This window comes from Hemiscyllium ocellatum, chromosome 2, assembly GCF_020745735.1.
Source record: "Hemiscyllium ocellatum isolate sHemOce1 chromosome 2, sHemOce1.pat.X.cur, whole genome shotgun sequence".
NCBI lineage: Eukaryota > Metazoa > Chordata > Chondrichthyes > Orectolobiformes > Hemiscylliidae > Hemiscyllium > Hemiscyllium ocellatum.
In genome coordinates this window covers 147016708-147035999 of record NC_083402.1, presented here as the reverse complement: position 1 = coordinate 147035999, position 19292 = coordinate 147016708, and the positions used below count along the sequence as shown (strand labels likewise).

At 41.8% G+C, this 19292-nt stretch overlaps 1 protein-coding gene across 1 annotated transcript in view; it reads left to right on the top strand.

The window, feature by feature from the left end:
- Positions 1–19292, top strand: part of slc1a1 (solute carrier family 1 member 1) — a 66858-nt gene that overhangs the window by 13407 nt on the left and 34159 nt on the right. The window contains exon 2 of the mRNA XM_060846777.1: positions 17525–17665. Within this exon, the coding sequence (XP_060702760.1) occupies positions 17525–17665 (141 nt within the window). The remainder of the gene's footprint in view (positions 1–17524; positions 17666–19292) is intronic.

Genomic DNA, 19292 nt, shown 5'->3' with positions numbered 1-19292 from the left:
GAAACTTTTATTTGGCACTTTTTCTTAGTTGGTCATGGGATTTGGACTTTTCTTTCAAGAACAGCATTAATTATCCCAACGGTAATTATCAATGTGAAGATGATGGTGAGCTATCTTCTTCAACCTTTGTAGTTGCTATGGCTTAAGTAAGTCACACACTATCAGGGAGATTTTGATGCAGATACAGCACTGAAATGGTAATATCATTTCACATCTGGTTTGTATGTAATTTGGTGGTGGAACTTGTCAATGGTGATGTTCCTTTGTGTGTGGTGTCCTTGTTGTCCAAGGTGGTACAGATGATAGGTTTGGAATGTGCTGTTGAAAGAGCCTTGGCAGTGCACCTTGTGGATGTTATACACAGCAACTACACTGTGTATGTAACTGGTGGAAGAAGTGAATATTGAAGCTGGTGCATAGGCTACTAATTTGACCTGGATGGCATCAACCAGTGCAGGTTTACTATTTGAGTGGGTGGTACTCAGTAATCAGCAGGATGTTTCCTTGTCCATGTTTGACCTGATTTTATGAGACACCATGGGGTCTGGAGTTAATGTCGAGGAATCGTAGAGGTTCGTACTTCCTGCTGTATACTGTTGGGCCATTACCTGTAAAGGGACTCTTTTGCCAGGGGCCTTGGATATAGCCAGAGCTATAATGGAGGACATTGGCTGTGAATAGGAACATGTCAAACTGTTGTTTGATTGATAGAAGTTCCCAGATGTTGGTAAAGAAGACTTTGCAATGCCAAATTGGCTGGGTGTCCCTTCACCATTTTGATGCTGGATGGTCCTTCCAGTTTCTTTCTTATTCAGCTTTCTATGTATTGGTTTGATACAACTAAATCGCTTGCCAGGTCATCCCAGGGGAATTTTAGAATTGACCACATTGTTATTGGCAGGGGGGCATATACAATACAACCTCGATTATCCGAACATCAATTATCCAAATTTCAGATTATCCGAACAAGATCTCAAGGTCCCTTAAAGCGACATTAGGCAACTCAGCATTCAGTTATCGGTTAAATGGTATTATGGCGTGCATTACCAGATAATCGAGAAATGATTGATACCGGCACTCAAATTACCGCTTGTATACGATAGACCAGTTATTGGTTAAGTGGCATTATGGCGTGCATTGACGGAAAACCAAGAAATGTTCGATAACCGGCGCTCATAAACTACTGCTTGTTTACGATCAGATCGATTATCTGAACAATCAATTATCCGAACAAAATACTCCCTGCACTTCTCATTTGGATAATCCAGGTTCTAATGTATAGTTCAGACTCTCTTGTAAGGACTAACGGTGAGATAGATGGCTTTTTACATCAGCTTATGTTTTAATGGTCATCATTACTGGGAAATGTCTCATATTTCAGATTTTTTTAAAAATTCATGTTTTCAAATTCATATTTAGAACATTAGCCCAGGCTTCTAATTAACACAGCCAATAACATAACTGCCATACTACAATCCCTGCACTTTTGCCTTGAAGCAGATGCTTATCTTATAGGTGCACCCTGCCAAGGATTCATCATATAGTCCACAGTAATACAGCACGGCGAAGCCATCCAAAACAATAACTTGTTTAAAGTTTAATCAAAACTAGACAGCTTTTTCAAAAGCAAATCTGAATCACAAAGTCAATGAAAAAGGCAAATGCAAGGGTTGCTCTGGTTAGAATGTTAGCATGGAGCTCAGGATCTGTCATAGATCAGAATCATAGAATCCCTAGAGTACAGTTGGAGGCCATTCGGTCCATCAAGTCTGCACCAAACCTCCAAAGAGGTTTGGTGACAACTTTCATCATTTTAGCAATGATTGAGAGTAGACTGACTGGGGCAATAATTGGCTGGGTTAGATTTTTTTTTAGATTACTTACAGTGTGGAAACAGGCCCTTCGGCCCAACAAGTCCACACCGACCCGCCGAAGCGCAACCCACCCATACCCCTACATTTACCCCTTACCTAACACTACGGGCAATTTAGCATGGCCAATTCACCTGACCCGCACATCTTTGGACTGTGGGAGGAAACCGGAGCACCCGGAGGAAACCCACGCAGACACGGGGAGAATGTGCAAACTCCACACAGTCAGTCGCCTGATTCAGGAATTGAACCCGGGTCTCAGGTGCTGTGAGGCAGCAGTGCTAACCACTGTGCCACCGTGCCGCCCACGAAGATTTGTCCTGCTTTTTGTGTATAGGACTTATCTATGCAATGTTCCATATTGTTGGGGTAGATTCCAGTACTTCAGTGGATCCCTGTTTGTTAACATATTTGTCTGTCAATAATATATCTCTAAAACTAATGAGTGGATTTCAATAGCTGGCCTGGCTAAGTTCCTGATCAATGGTGGCACCCAGGTGTTGATATTCTAGGCTTTGTGAGCAGCGCAGTGTCTCAGTGGTTAGCACTGCTGCCTTACAGCACCAGGGAGCCAGGTTTGATTCCAGCCTCAGGTGATTATCTGTGTGGAATTTGGACATTCTCCTTGTGTCTGCGTGGTGCTCTGTTCTCCTCCCAAATTCCAAAGATGTCAGGCTAAGTGGATTAGCCTTGGGAAATACAGGGATGGTTTGGGATTCTTTTTGCAGGATTGGTGTGGACTTGATGGGCCGAATGGTCTGCTTCTACACAGTAGGGATCCTACTGTGACTCAGTTGTTGTGATGCAAAGATAGTGTGTTCACCTGCAAGCCCCCCAACCCTATAGTACCATGCTGTGGCATCAGTGGCTGGGAAGATGTGATTGGTCCTCCACTCAGAGGCTAACTTCCTACCTCCACTGATTGGTGGGTGGCACAGTTGCACAGTGGTTAGTACTGCTGCCTCACAGCGCCAGAGACCCGGGTTCAATCCCTACCTCAGGCGACTGGCTGTGTGGAGTTTGCATGTTCTCCCCGTGTCTGCGTGGGTTTCCTTTGGGTGCTCCGGTTTCCTCCCACAGTCCAAAGATATGCGGGCCAGGTGAATTGGCCAAGCTAAATTGCCCGTAGTGTTAGGTAAGGGGTAAATGTAGAGGTATGGGTGGATTGCGCTTCGGCGGGTTGGTGTGGACTTGTTGGGCCGAAGGGCCTGTTTCCACACTGAAAGTAATGTAATTTAACCAGGAACAGGGGCCTACCACTCTGTGTGAAAACAAGCAGATCAACTATGGTGGGCAGCTAGAGGAGTGGGGGTGACCCTGCTATTTTGGGCACTCCTTGACATATTTAGGAGGCGTGGGGCGGAGCTCCAAACAGGAATAATGCATTACCTATACTTTCCAACCATGCTGTGTTCCTCAACAAAGCTTACCTGATCAGCCTCAGTGTTTCCAGACCTCAGGCATCTGGTCATGAGGGCACAGATCTATTAATGTGTTCCTTCCTTCTAGGTACAGCTCCTAGCAATGACCACTTCTGCCAGTGAAACCCTTTCTGATTAACCAGAGAGTCTTGTGGACCCAGGGCATACTTACCTTATCCCTTCTCTGGACACCTTCCTAAAACCATAAGATATAGGAATAGAGTAAGGACATTTGGCCCATTAAGTCTGACCCGCCATTCAATCATGGCTGATATGTCTCTCAAACCAATCCACATGCATTTTCCCTGTGATCATTGATCCGCTTATCAATCAAGAACCTATCTCTCTCTGTCTTAAATACACTCAATGACTTGGCCTCCACAGCCCTCTGTGGCAATAAGATCCATAGATTCACCACCCTCTGGTCACCCTCCACCCAATGGCCAGACATGGACAGCCAATGTTAAATCCAGGCTGATGATTTAATGTGCAATCGATAATTCCAATCCATCGTTAAATCTTCAGCACCTAAATCTTGTTCGTGGAAAATTATTGCTTAGCCCTTTCCTGAAGGCACTAAAACACACAAAATCAGTTTATTATTTAGGAACTGGTTTCAAAAACCGAGTTTTTAAAAATGAGTTTTTAAAAAATTCTTAATTTTAAATGTGTTTCCCCTTGCTGTGTATCATACAATCAGCTAATAGGTAGTTTTTTTCATATGTATCAGCAATTCCTGCAGTTTACTCAAGAACCTAAAACATGTTCTCTTTGCTGAGTTCAATAACCGAGGAGGTATTTTGTTCTCCTGCACCCGCATCAATGATTCCAAATCCTGAACTGATCTGCTGGCTTCTTATAATAGAGTAAGTCAGGAGTATTCCAGAGGATGACAATTTGTTCAATTAGAGACAAGGTTTTCAGCCACTCGCCTGATGAAAGTGGGTCATCCCATTAGTGGTGGATAAATAGTCTACAAGACCATAAGAACGAAGAAATGGAGAAGGCAGTTCAGCCCCTCATGCCTGCTTCACCTTTCAATATAATCTGATATCCTTCACAACCACTTTCTGCATATTCCCTTAACCCTGGATTCCCTGACTATCTATCACAAATATACACAAGGACTCTGACCTCCCCCCACCCCACCCCACCCCAACACACTGACCCCCCCAACACACACACACACACACACACACACACACACCTCTCTGTGGCAAAGCATTCCAAAGACGCATACAGTCATAGGGGTGTACAGCACGGAAACAAACCCTTCAGTTCAACCCATCCATGCCGACCAGATATCCCAACCCAATCTAGTCCCACCTGCCAGCACCCGGCCCATATCCCTCCAAACCCTTCCTATTCATATACCCATCTAAATGCCTCTTAAAAGTTGCAATTTTACCAGCCTGAGAGAAGAAATTTCTCCTCACCTCAGTCTGACATTGGTGCCCCTTTATTCAGAGACATACCCTCTGGTCCTTGAGTCTCCCACCAGGGGAAACATTCTCTTAGCATTTCCCTGTCAAGCCCCTCAATAATCTTAAACGTTGCAATGAGATCACCTCCCATTCTTCTAAACTCCAGTGGGTAGAGTTCCAACCTGTTCAACGTTTGCTCATAAGACAATCCCTCCATCCCAGGGATCATGCTGCCCAACTTCCATTGTCACGGTGATAATTCCTTGGGCCTACCACAGGGATGACCAACCACCTCACCACCACCTCTCCCCCCAACCCCAACTAGCAGTGAGCCTATTTCAAATGCTAATCAGGATCATTTGACATGCATATGACCCCAACTACCATTTTTGGATTAAGTTGGGCAGAATCTATACCATTCAGCATTGATCAGCATGAGGAGGCTGGTCATTCTGTGAGTCGGGATAGCTTTGATTTTGTGGGGCTTGAAGGAACTGATTCTCTGTGCTTAGACAATCCAAATGGAACCACTTTCAGTCCACTTCCTCTGAAAATTGGGGCCCCCACACCTGCCAATCCCCTTAGACAATCATTTTCCATAAGAATATATAATTTGGGAACAGTGATAGGCTATTTCAACTCTCAAGATGGCTGCACTGTTCATTAAGATTGTGGTTGATCAGTTTCTGTTTCGAATTCTCCAATCCTGTCTGCCTCTCAGAACTTTGGTACATTTGACTGACAAGAATCTATCCACAGCATAAAAACAGAAATTACTGGAGAGGCTAAGCATGTCTGACAGCATCTGTGGAGCAAAAGCAGAGTCAACATTTTAGATCCAGTGACCCAGAATTGATAGCAGCTGGGAAAAGGTGGTAGATGTGCTGAAGACAGGGAGTGCAGCTGAGAACAAACTGGAGATGGATCCCAGAGATAGACAGAGACAGCGAGAGCCACAATTGGGCAGCCAAAAGGATGGATAATGGTAAACCAGGGAGAAAGCAAAGCTGATAATTACTAAGTGAAAGTGGATTGATTGCACTGAGAGCATACCCACGACATGGAGGGACGTGGAGTGTGAGGCTGGGTAAAGGATATGAAATGTGTTCAGGCCCTAAAATTAATGAATTTGATATAGACCTCTGAAGGCTGCAGGATTACTGAGTGGAAAATGAGACACACTGTGAGGTGAAATGAGAGAAGAACTTATCTACCTCTGCCTTTAAGATATTTATTGAGTCCATCCACCCTGCCTACTGAGGCAGAGAGTTCAAAAGTTACATAACCGCCAGAAGAAAAACAAAAGGGCAACCACTAATTTCGAAACAGCGGCAACTAATTCTGAAATATAATTGCGACCTGCTGATGATGGAGATCTGAAACCGAAACAGAAATTACTGGGGAAACCCAGCCATCAGTGAGAACAAAGCAGAATGGGTCTCATGACCCTTCATCAGAATTGGCTAATTCGGGACACACCTACAACAGGAAACATCGTTTCCATATCCACCTTTCAGGATCATACACAATTCAATTCCGTAATGCCTCATTCTTTTAAGCTTCAATTAAATCTAGCTTAGCCATTTCAACCTTTTTTCATAAGGCAACCCAATGATTCCAGTTATTAATTCCAGTTATCAATTCTCTGAACTCCTCCAAGGCATTTAAAGCCTCCCTTCTATAAAGAGACAAAACTGCACACAGCTCTGGAGGTGCAGCCTCACCAAATGCCCTGTTTAAATGTAGCAAACCCTCCTCAATTTGTTCGTTGATGCCAAAATATTGCAGGTGCTGGAAATGCAGAATAAAATCAGAAACTCAGCAGGTCTGACAACATCTGTGCGCAGTGTAACAGAGTTAACGTTTTATTTCCAAAGATGCTTGAAAAAATGATGCTACGCTATCTTTTACTATGAATGGAATCAAATATGAAAGTAAGGAGATTGAGCAGCTCGGGCAGCACCTGTCAAGCTAACTTGGCAATGTTTTCTGTCCCCCCCCCCCCCCGCTTTTTCTTGTTGAAAAGTGTGGCACTAGAGAAAGCATGGCAGGTCAGGCAGCTTCCGAGGACCTGATGCGCTTTTCCAGCACCACACTCTCGACTCTGACCCTCCAGCACCTGCAGTCCTCACTTTCTTCTGCTTCCTCTCTTCCAGAGCAAAGGAGTTCATTTGCTACTTTCTAGTTTGATGAAACATTTCTTGAGAGTAAGGAAAATTTTGGAAAAAACACCAATTTATTTACTTCAGAAGGATACCAGAAAGGAGCAGACGTGGGCGATGATTGAAGACTCTAATTTGCCACAGTTAGAACAGTCCCTGTAGGTAGTCTTTGAAAGGGAAAGAAGGGGAATATATGCTTTGTGGTTGGTTATGATCCCAGCTGATGGTATTACTGGTGGTATAACATTATATCCGAGGCTGAAACCTGCCTTGTTTTCTTTGTTTCGGTTTTAATGAAGTGGTCTTGTGCTGAAACATAAGTACGTAAAGCTGCAGCTTTTGTTGCAATAATAAAACAGAAGTTTATTAGCAAAATAAATAAAGATTAAAATCAAATGAATGAAACTATTGATTTATAAACACACTTCCAAGGATTTTAAGCGCACAGCAAAAATCTCATTGATCTCAAAACACTCTTGTTACAAAGTTAAAAGATAAAGAACAGCTTTTGTATGGTACCCAAAACAGACCGCATATGGACCCTAAACATCATTTGTAGAATAATTGTTTTTTATTTACTCATCAGCATTAATTGCCCATCCCTAGTTGCCCTTGGGAAGGTGGGGGTGAGCTGCTTTCTAGAACTGCTGCCACACACATGCTGTAGGTTGACCCAAAATACCCTTAGGGAGGGATTTTGACTCTGTCCGACACTGAAGGAATGCGGATATATTTCCAAGTCAGGATGGTGATTGGCTTGGAGGGGAACTTGCAGGGAGTAACATTGGGGCAGATGAAAAGCAGTGAGTAATTCCCCTGACAGATTGTGGACCTACAGCTTTCTTGTTAGTTAGGAGCCTAACTTTCCTTGAGGTATGAGAGATAAAAACCTGTCAAGAGTTGACAGATTTAGTTAAGGAATATTACAACGCCAAGCCTCCACTAATTCTGAGATGCTATTGTTTTTATTTGGCAATTCAAGAATCTAGGGAATCTGAATCGGGATTTTTGATTAGGTTAAAATGACTGGGAGAGAGATGTGAATTTAGTTTAACCCTTAATGATATGCTGAGAACACTGTGTGGAATGTGGGATTAATGCTGTAACTATACAAAAGTGCCTTACAGTTGAAGCCTTTAACAGGAACCACAACTGGTTTTATCACTGGGAAATGGGGCAAGTGGAGCATATGAGTTGCAACGTATTCCAATGGAAGTGGGTAACTTCACCAATCCAACTGAGCTTGGGGAACACCACTTGAGTGAAAACAATTGCATAGCCTCACTCAGGACATATCCGGTATGGAGGGATCTAGGTCAGCTCCCAGCAAAGCCCTAAAACAAAGCCAAGCCTGGGCCAAACGGTTAAAAGTTTCTTCAGTATCCAGGCCAACAAGCCATTGTAGTTGCTGCCGCTATGTGGACTTGAGTCAGTGAAAGAGACCCACTAGACCTAAATTGAGTAAGACAATTCATTGGCCGGTATCCAGGAGAGTGTACACCACAGAAAATCCACCTACATCTGGTTTAGAATAATTAACTTGCTTTGCAACATCCAAATGAGAACCAACCAAAATAAATGTTTGGTTAAATATTCACCCAGTTCTAATAGAGGTCGATACTGGTGGGGCTTTACCAGTCATTGCAGAACAAGGTTTTAACAAAACTCATTCTGGTCTCCAAGCCTTAAGTTTACACAAGACCTCGGCTAGATTGAGAACCTGTACGGGGAACCTTTACAGATTAACGGTACAACTTTGGTTCTGGTTTCCTTTGAGAAGCAGCTGGTTCAGTTCCCACTGATTGCAATCAAAGGCTCAGGCCCAAGCTTGATGGGGCGAACTTGGTTGAGAAAGATTCAATTTAATTGGCCCAATATTTTTTGATTAGAAAACAGCTGACTGAGTGAAGTCCGAATGAAATCCCTGGAGGTTTTTCAGGAACATCTAGGGACTACCAAAAGAGCCAAGGCCACCTTGCATGTTGACCAGGCAGCAACTCCCTGGTTCTGCAAGGCCCATGCAGTGCCATGTGTCTTATAGGACAGCACCGGCCATACTGATTGTGAAGCCCAATGGTCAGTTCCCCTTTGGGGGGATTTTAAATCAATGCTAAACCATTTTTCACAGCTGGATAAATATTGACTCCCTCACATAGAAGATTTATATGCAAAGCTGGCAGGGGAACTAACCTTCACAAAGCTGAACATGAGCCAGGAATATTTGCAATTGCAGTTAGATAAGTATGCTACAATTTATACCCAGAAGGGTTTTCTCTCTATCTCTCTCTCTCTCTCTCTCTCTCTACATATATATATGTGAGGTGCCATTTGAGGTATCATCAGCCTGTGCATGTTTTCAGCTGACAATGGAGAACATTTTACAAGGTCTACTCCAGGTCACCATTTATCTTGGTGATATGCTGGTAACAGGGAAACTAATGCAGAACATTTAGAGAACTTGGATATAGTCCTTACATGTTTCTCCCAGGTGGGCATATGCCTTGGAAGGGAAAAAAGTGTGTTCCAAGCAGCCCATGTGACTTACTTGGACTACAGAGTCAACAAGATCGCATCACACTCATATAAAGTGAGGGCGATCTAAGGTGCCCCGGCTCACATGTCTCTACCGGAGCTTAGGTCTTTCCTTGGGCTGGTGCCTTATCATGGAAAGTTTGTACTTAAACTGGCCTCCATCCTGGCACCTTTGCATCAACAAAGGGTCAGCCTGGAAATGGTTGCATATCCAAGGGGAATGAAGAAACAGCTATCATCCTGTAAGGTATTGGCACATTATGATCCCAAGCAAGATCTGGTATTGACGTGCGATGCCTCCCCGAATGCCATTGAAATAGTATTTGCTCAAAGGTGGCCCAATGGAGAGGAACAGCCAATAGTGAATGCATCCAGCCAATAGTGAATGCATCCAGATCTTTGGCCAATGCAGAGACCAAATAGAAAAGGAAGGTTTAGCAGTCATATTGGTGTCAGGAAGTTCCATCAATGTCTTTACAGACATAAAATTGTAAAGATAATGGACCACAAACTCCTGCTCTGTCTACATAAAGCAGACAAGGCAGCGCTTCCCATAGCTTCAGGCCGAATTCAGTGGTGGCTCTGATACTAGGTGTGTATAATTGTAAGTTGTTACATGGTCAAGGAGACCAAGAGGCCAATGCATATGCATTTGCATTGAACTGCCTCCCACTGGCAGATACACTACCAGTGGGACCACCACTGGAAGAGTCCATTACAGTTTTAAATTTTCTGGATGCACATCCAGTCACAGCTGACAATATGGACCCAGAAAGATCCGGTCCTGGCCAAACTGAAACAGCTGATGGTGATGTGGGGAAACCAAATAGCCATCATAACTAGAATTGAAACTGGAGAGACCAGATCACAGTAGAGGACAGTATATTATGATGGGAAGCAAGACTGTCCCAAGCAAAGTTCACCACCACATCCTGGCAGAACTCCACCAGGGGTTTCCAGAATGAAGGTGTGGTGAGATGTAGCTGCATTGGTAGAGCAGTGCCAAGAGTGCCAACAAGATAAAAATTACTGCCAGCAGCTCCCCACATTGTAGAAATGGCTGGGTAAACCCTGGACTTGGTTGCAATTTGAATATGCAAGTACTTTGCATCTTTGCTTGCCTCACTCTTGTCTCCACAGTGGGATTCTAGTTCCTTGCCACTCTAATTTAAACCATCCCCAAAATCACAGTGAGGACACTAGTCTCGATCCTGCTGGGATCTGAACTGTTTAGCTTCTACTTGTCCTACCTTCTCTCGATCCATCCAAGTGCCTCAGCATTCCAAATCTTTCCATCTTACAGCATTCCTGATCTCACAAGCACATAGCATTGGGAGTATTCCTAACATTACTGCTTTTGAGATCCTGTTTAACATAGAAAACAGGAGCAGACCACTCAGCACTTCAAGCCCGCCCCACCATTTAATGTGATCATGACTGATCATCCAACTCAGTCCCCTGTTCCCACTTTCTCTCCATAACCTTTGATCCCTTTATAGCACAAAGAACTATATTTAACTCCTTGAAAACATTCAATGTTTTGGCTTCAAAATCTTGCTGTGGCAGAGAATTCTGCAGGCCCCCACATTCATAGACTAAATAGACATGGTCTTTTCCCTGGGATGGGGGAGTCCAGAACTGGAGGGCATAGGTTTAGGGTGAGAAGGGAAAGATTTAAAAGGGACCTAAAGGACAACTTTTTCACCCAGAGCGTGGTATGTGTATGGAGTGAGCTACCAGAGGAAGTGGTGGAGGCTGGTACAGTTACAGTATTTAAAAAGCATCTGGATAAGTATGTAAATAGGAAGGGTTTAGAGGGATATGGGCCAAATGCTGGCAATGGGATTAGATTAATTTAGGATATCTGGTCGGAATGGATGAGTTGGACTGAAGGGTCTGTTCAGTGTAATACATCTCTAAGACTCTATTATTTCTCCTCACCTCAATACCAAATGACGTATTGCGTATCTTTAAATTGTGACCCCTGGTTCTGGAGATCAGATTTTTAAGTGATTTTCTTTGCTTAATAAACTCCAGGTTTTTAAATTTATTTCCTATAGCTGCCTATACTTTGCTGTAGGGTCTCTTCCCTCTTGTTGGGATAACCATGGACCATGACTACTGGTTGCTCTCCCTCCCACTTTAGAATGTCCTGCAACTGCTCAGTGACCTGGCACCAGGGAGGGAACAAACCATCTGGCCGTCATGTCTGTGATACAGTATTCTCTCTCTCTGTTCCCTTTTATGATAGGATCCCCTAACCCCATTGCTCTCCCAATCTTTTTTCTTCCACCTTGAGCTGCTGAGCCCCTCCTGATGTCAGAGTCTTGACTCTTGCTGCATTCCCCTAAGAAACCAGATTATCCGAAACAGAAAATCCATTCATGAGGGAAATGAGCCAGGGAACTCCTGCACTCCTTGCCTGCTGTCTTGACTTGATCTGCTAGCCACCCATTCCCTCTCTTCCCCTGTGGTGTGACGACCTCGCTATAATGCTGCTCGTCCAATCTCAGCCTCACCGTAATTCCAGGCATAGCTCCAGATTCAAAACATAGATTTCCAATTAGTGAAGACACATCTTGCATAAGTGCTTGCCCTGGTCATTGGAGGTGTCCCTGACTCTGTGCATTTGACAAGAGAAGCATTCCTCCTGGCTGAACTGCCTTGTCATGCCTCAATCTAAAATACTCTTCCGCCCATCACGTCCATGCCAGTCAAAAATAAGCATTCTACCCATTGTAATCCCATTGTCCTGCAATAACCTTGTGTGGCTTGATTTTGTGAGTGCACACCTAAATACTTCTTCAATGATAAGAGGATTTCAGCCCCTACCACCTTTAGGGGCAATGGGTTAAAAACTATTCCAATGTCTGGGTGAAAAAGCTTTTCCTCACATCTCCCCACCTTAAATCTGTGTCCCAGGTCATTGAACCCTCCATCAAAGAAAAATGTTTCTGCCTGTCTACCCTTTCTATGCTCGTCAATATTATCCATCTCAATCATGTCCCTCTCAGTCTCCTCTGCTCAAAACAGCCTCAAACTGTCCAGTCTCTCTTCAGACCTGAAACTCTCCAGGAAACAGCCTGGTAAATCTCTCACATCTTCCCCAGTGCAATCACATGATGTGGATTCCAGAGCTTTTATTTCACTTGCTCTTGTTCAAAGAATATTAAATATATACTTTTGATCTTACCCCATTCCTGTACTTAAATCTAAACAAAATCAACAATTTTTACTTTTAAAAACTGGGTAAGTATTTACCTGGTCTTACCAAGGTCGCCACTCATTTCCTGCTGGTTTTCAGGTCTCGCTGCATCAGCTCATATCTCCCTGCAATGTCACACTTCAACATTAAAAAAAACTTCTTCTGTAGCTATCCAAATCCTGGTCTCCTTGACACTCCCCTTTCACCAAACTCGCAGTGTTGCCACTCTGCTCTAGAGCACCAGAGACAGCTCTGTTATTTATAGCCTTGGGATTGAGATCTCTCTCCTTTCAGTCAGTTCCTCTAATGACCTCAGTCAAGGTAAGAGAAGTTTAGATTACTTACACTGTGGAACCAGGCCCTTCGGCCCAACAAGTCCATACCAACCCGCCGAAGCGTAACCCACCCAGACCCACTCCCCTACATTTATCCCTTCACCTAACACTACTGACAATTTAGTACGACCAATTCACCTAACCTACACGTTTTTGGATTGTGGGAGGAAACTGAAGCACCCAGACAAAACCCACGCAGGTATGGGGAGAATGTGCAAACTCCACACAGAGAGTTGCCTGAGGCGGGAATTGAACCCAGGTCTCTGGCGCTGTGAGGCAGCAGTGCTAACCACTGTGCCACCGTGCCACCCACAGTTATAAAATAGTTGGTGTCAGCCTGTTCAGAGTTGGGGTTGGTTTCCCAAATAACAGTAGCAACCCTCATGAGCACATTTGACAGCAATATTTAGATTGGTTCAGAGGGAATGAAACACTTGTACAGTTAGAGGATGTTAGGTTAGAACGAATGACATTAACAGAAAGACAGCCAGTGTCATCCAAACAATTCCAACTGACAAAATCCAGAGAAGTGAAGAGACAAGAATGTGCCAGGTGGAATGAGTATTCTAGACATATAATGTAGAAAATGTAATATTGAATAACTTTATTTTCATTAACAAAATAGTGATTGGAAAGTGTCGATAGACATTTGATGGATTTCAAAGGCAGAAAGTAAAATACAAGAACACAGAGATTTAAGTTGTGAAAGAGAAAGATTGAAGTTTGATAAGGTGACAGAATGGAATGGACTGCAAAAGATAATTTAATGGTCAAAAGAATGAAAATTTGACAGTAATGGATATATAAAAAGGAAATTTAAAGAAAGATACACAAATGCCAAGAGGATGGTATAGTGGGCATTATTTTCCAGGGCCACTATAGATAGCTGTATGGTGGTATTCACAGGAGAGAGTTGTCATTAATGTTGACCCTGGACACGAGGAGGTATAATAGCATTAAGTCAATTACAGATATGGAAATCTCCTGCTGCTTACCACCTACCATCCTTCCTTTAGATTTTGAATTAATGCTCATTCAATGTGAATATTCTATCAGTATGACCATCTTCAGCTAGATTCTAATTATCTCCCCATGATACCCAAAAACATAATCGTTCCTGAATTTCCGACATCTATTCTCTGGAACTCCCTGCTTAGCAGCATCATGGGTGTACCTACATGTTGTGGACTATAACGTTTCAAAAATTTGGCTTACCCTCACTTTTCAAAAACCATTATGAATAGACAATAATTACTGGCCTTGCTTTATGAAGCGAGGTTATAATGTCTCAATAAAATTCTGATAGGATATAAATCTTTATAACAACGTTAACCAACATTCCTCAAAGAATACTGTCAGTTGAATTGCATTAATTTTTGTCATAAGATGCAAAAATGGCTGGCACAGACAGAAGTAAAATGTACAGTGAGGATTGTCTTAGATTCAAGAGAAAAACTTGCATCATCCCACCCTGGCAATGTTTTTCTACAACCTCTACCATCGGGGAGAAGGTACAGAAGCCTGAACACACACATCAGCCAATTTCGAAACAGTTTCTACCCTACTGTTGTTAGAATACTGAATGGACCCACAAACTCTGAACATTCGCCTGTACCTGTGTTTTTGTTTTTGCTGCTGTTTACCTATTATTTACTTATCTGTGCTACTTAACTCTGACCTGCCTCTATTGCTCGCAAGACAAAGCTTTTCACTCTGCCTCAGTGCACATGTCAATAAATTCAATTCAATTTAAAAAGCAATTCAACTATTAATAATCATAGTTATTTTACAAGTATAGTCGTTTTTGTTACATAGGAAATTCTCACAGTTAACTTGTGCGTAGCAACTTTCTGCAAAAACATTAGTAACCAGATAATGTATGTTTATTACTTTAAAGGTGCATATAAGTGAAAGTTGTTGTTATTGATTTTGGTTTAAGAATTTTGAGATTGAATTGAAAATCCCTGTCTGAGAGACACTGAACCTGAGGGATTGCATGTCACTATATGGAGACAAAACCGTGGAAGATTCCATCAAACAAACACTTTGTAGATGTCGAGAGTATTGTCTAGGGATCGGTTAATGGATCTCTTATATTTCAACAATGTGGTTATATTCACTTGCCAGACATCTCAATATTTCTTTTGGCATCTCTTTGCATAAGCATCATCTGGGGAGATAAAAGGATATTTATTTTGTTATATTAATTGATTTTTAAACCTATGTGAACTGCAAGAGGTTTTAACATGAGACTTGTCTAAGTAACAGAAGTTAAGAATGAATCTGATTGCTTCACTGACAACAGTTAGGAACAACTGGCATTACTCATGAGAACGACAAAGTTTAATACATAATATTAACCAACATTTTATAAAATCAAATTGTAAAACAAAAAAGTGTGATATTATTTCATAAGATTTTTCAAAATATTTAGAATCTCTTATAAAATTAGCAATGTCAGAAAATGTGGGAAGTCGATTTATACTTTTAAGGAATTAACCAGCAGAGTGTGTCAGCTGACTAATAACCAACTTGAAGTTTTATTCCCAATTTAGTTCCAACTAGTGAGCTACTGATGCTAAATGAGTGTCTCAAGATACTTCACCAATTAAGAGCCACAGAAACACATTGTTAACTTGAAACTATTATGGCAACTGCAGTTTCAGCCCTTGTGCAGGAATGGTGTGTGATGCCTGCAATATGTTTTGGACCAAAAAGCAGCCTAGTCACTTGTAGCCTCACAGAAATAAGTCAGACGAAAGAAACATTGCAGGATCCTCATTGGCAGTGTCTCTAACTGACAAAGGTCACAGCAGTGCACCCTCCAAGAGCACTCTCTGAAAGTGGGGCCTCATGTATGTCATCTGACCCAGTTTAGACTTAAACTGAGTTTCAAAAAATCACTAACATCCAAAGTGAAATATTTATTCTGTTTCTCTCTCCACAAATGCCAGATCTGTGAAGCAAAGGGGTGGGTGCTGTGGGAGTGCCTTTCCTTGTGACCTATTTATTGCAGTTGCCCCACTTCTGAACAGCTGGTTTCCTGAACATTTAGCCCCCAATGATATTGGCTCAATTCTTCTTAATCTGGTGCATTTTGACAATTTTGATATTGATAATTTCAACAGTTTATTTGGCAACATTCTGCCATTTTTTCTCATCAATGCTGCACTGTTTTTATGTGTCACTTTAAAACTAACAGGGTACTTCAGATAATTGATTTATCTTAAAATTACATGTATCGAGTTGGATTTCAGAAATTGTGTTGATTACTGCTTAACTAACATACAAAGCCAGTTATTAATAAGATTTTTCCAGGGTATAACTTTCTGATATGTCTTATATCTTGCATATAGATACACTGGTAAGCCTTGTGAGCAGGCTGAGTACATTACGGTCTGAAATGTACCAGGGCTATCCAATATCTAATTATACAATAGCCTAATAGGGCAGCACGGTGGCTCACAACACTAGGGTCCCAGATTTGGTTCCAGCCTCGGGCAACTGTCTATGTGGAGTTTGCACATCCTCCCTGAGTCTGTGTGGGTTTCCTCTGGGTGCTCTGGCTTCCTCCCACAGGCCAAGGATGAGCAAGTCAGGTGATTTGGTCATGCTAAATTGCCCGTAGTGTGAGGTGCATTAGTCAGAGGGGAATGGGTCTGGGTGGGTTACTCTTCAGAGGGTCGGTGTGGACTAGTTGGGCTGAAAGGCCTGGTTCCACACTGTAGGGAATCTAACTTAATTCAGGGATGTAACAATCATGATTTCTCTTTGATCTGAACCGAATATTGTGGCTTTTGCTCATGTTCTTGCCTAATTGTCCAATCTTGATTCACTTGATGAAGCATAACTTGCAGATATGTTTAATTTAACAGACAATTAATAGTCAAAGCAAGCTATACCTATTTAGCTTAATTTAAAGTTTTATTGAAACAATAAGAGAAAATAGAAAGAAAACATGAAACTGCAATTGCAAAAGTTACATGCTCTTTTCGAACTGCAGAAGTCTGACCTCTTACATTTTAGCTTCCAGATCCAGATGAAAGAACATATTCTTTGGGGCAGAGTTTAAACACACTTTTTTTGGTCAATTATATTTAAAAGAAGCAGAGGGAATGGAATGAACAAGATTAGCATTAAAACAATGGAAGGAAAATGTTTTTGATTATCAACAAATGAATCACCGTCCTGGTAGCATAACCCAGCAACCAGTTAAAAATTGCTGTCATGGTAATACAGAGCTGGAATTGTCCTTCAATAATTAGGAGCATTATTTAATCACCTAAGGTCAGGTTAACATTCCAGTGATGCTGCGTAGGAAAAGACTAACTTATTTGAGATAGCCTGTGACCTGTAACACTTCACAACTATTTTGTTTAACTTTAAAACAATTCCTAAAGCTTGAGACTCTTTCATTGAAATATCTTAGTGATTTATACAACAGCAGTTTAAAATACGTCAATCCCAAAATTCGTACGTTTGAGTAAAAATGGTCAAATGTCTCTAGAAGTAATAAAGATTCTCAGATGCTGTCCTATTGATTGTCTATTCACCAATGATATTTTGCTTTCCAGGTATTGTGACCGGGGTTCTGGTACGTGAGTTTGCTGTTTTGTCAAACCTAGACAAATTTTACTTTGGCTTTCCTGGAGAGATCCTAATGAGAATGCTGAAGCTGATCATTTTACCTTTAATTGTCTCCAGTATAATTACAGGTAAATAATTGTATCGAGTTGCATTTTAGACTGAGTGCATTGAAAATCAGGAAGATTAATTTTCAGAATCATTGATTTTTTTCAAATTGTTTTAACTGGAATGTAATTGGCAATATTTGTAACAATTTTTATTAGCTGATGCAGATTTTCTACTTATAGAGTCATAGCCACAGAATTATACGGGACGGAAACAGACCCTTCAGCCCAACTTACCATGCCAACCAGATATCCTAAATTAATCAAGTCCCATTTGCCATCATTTGGCCCATATCACTCTAAACCCTTCCTATTCATATACCCATCCAGATGCCTGTTAAAAGTTGTAATTGTACCGGCCTCCACCACTTCCTCTGACAGTTCATTCCGTAGAAACACCACCCTCTGCATGAAAACGTTGTCCCTCACTTCTCTTTTAAATCTTTCCCCTCTCACCTTAAACCTATGCCCTCTTGTTTTGGACTCCCCTACCGTGTGAAAAAAGACCCAGGCTATTTACCCTGTCTCTGCCCCTCATGATTTTATAAACCTCTGTAAGGTCACCCCTCAGCCTCCAACAATCCAGGGAAAACAGCCCCAGCTAATTCAGCCTCTACCTATAGCTTAAACCCTCTAAATGAGGCAACATCTTTGTAAATCTTTGCTGAACCATTTCAAGTTTAACACCATCTTTCCTATACCAGGGAGATCAGAATCAAACACGGTGTTCCATTGGTACAGCTGCAGCATGACCTCCTAACTCCATTACTCAATGCATTGACCAATGAAAGCCTTTTTCAGAACCCCGTTTACCTGTGACTTCAAGGAATCATGCACCTGCACCTCAAGGTCTCTTTGTTCAGCAACACTCCCCTGGGCTCTACTATTAACTGTATAAGTCCTGCCTTGATCTACTTTTCCAAAGTGCCCTTTCCACTTTCAACCTTTAAAACTGACATGACAAAATCAGCCTTCCAAATAAACCGTCATTTATACTGAGTTCAACAGCAGTTTCTATAATGGGCAACCAATCTACAATGCCTGGTTTACATTTGGTAGCAAGATGAAACCAGGTGAAAACAATGACTGCAGATGCTGGAAACCAGATTCTGGATCAGTGGTGCTGGAAGAGCACAGCAGTTCAGGCAGCATCCAACGAGCAGAGCAAGATGAAACGTATGGTGTTCACATGTAGTATGTTTATATGCTATACTGATGTATGTTAATTTATAGCATGCAAATCAGTGTATAAGTTCACTTTACTTGAATAGCATGGTGCATCTGTTGCAAATATCTCCCATCACATTTTAAACTCTAAGCCTATCACCCCACTGACTTGTGTGCAGACTCACTTCCAGTAAAAATTGAGGAATTGAGCAATATCAATTCTTAGCAATAATCATAGAATTCCATTAACAATAGTAACACACTGAATACTTGCTACGAAAACTACCTAGAAATAAATTAAAAATCATACAACACCAGATTATAGTCCAACACGTTTACATGAAGGTACAAGCTTTTGGAGCACTGTGCCTTCATTAAGTAGCCATAAATTATACATTGAGACAGATTATTCCAGTAGCAGGAATGGACTACATGTTATGACAATAAAATAAATATCATGCCTTTTTACCGTACCTTGTCACAT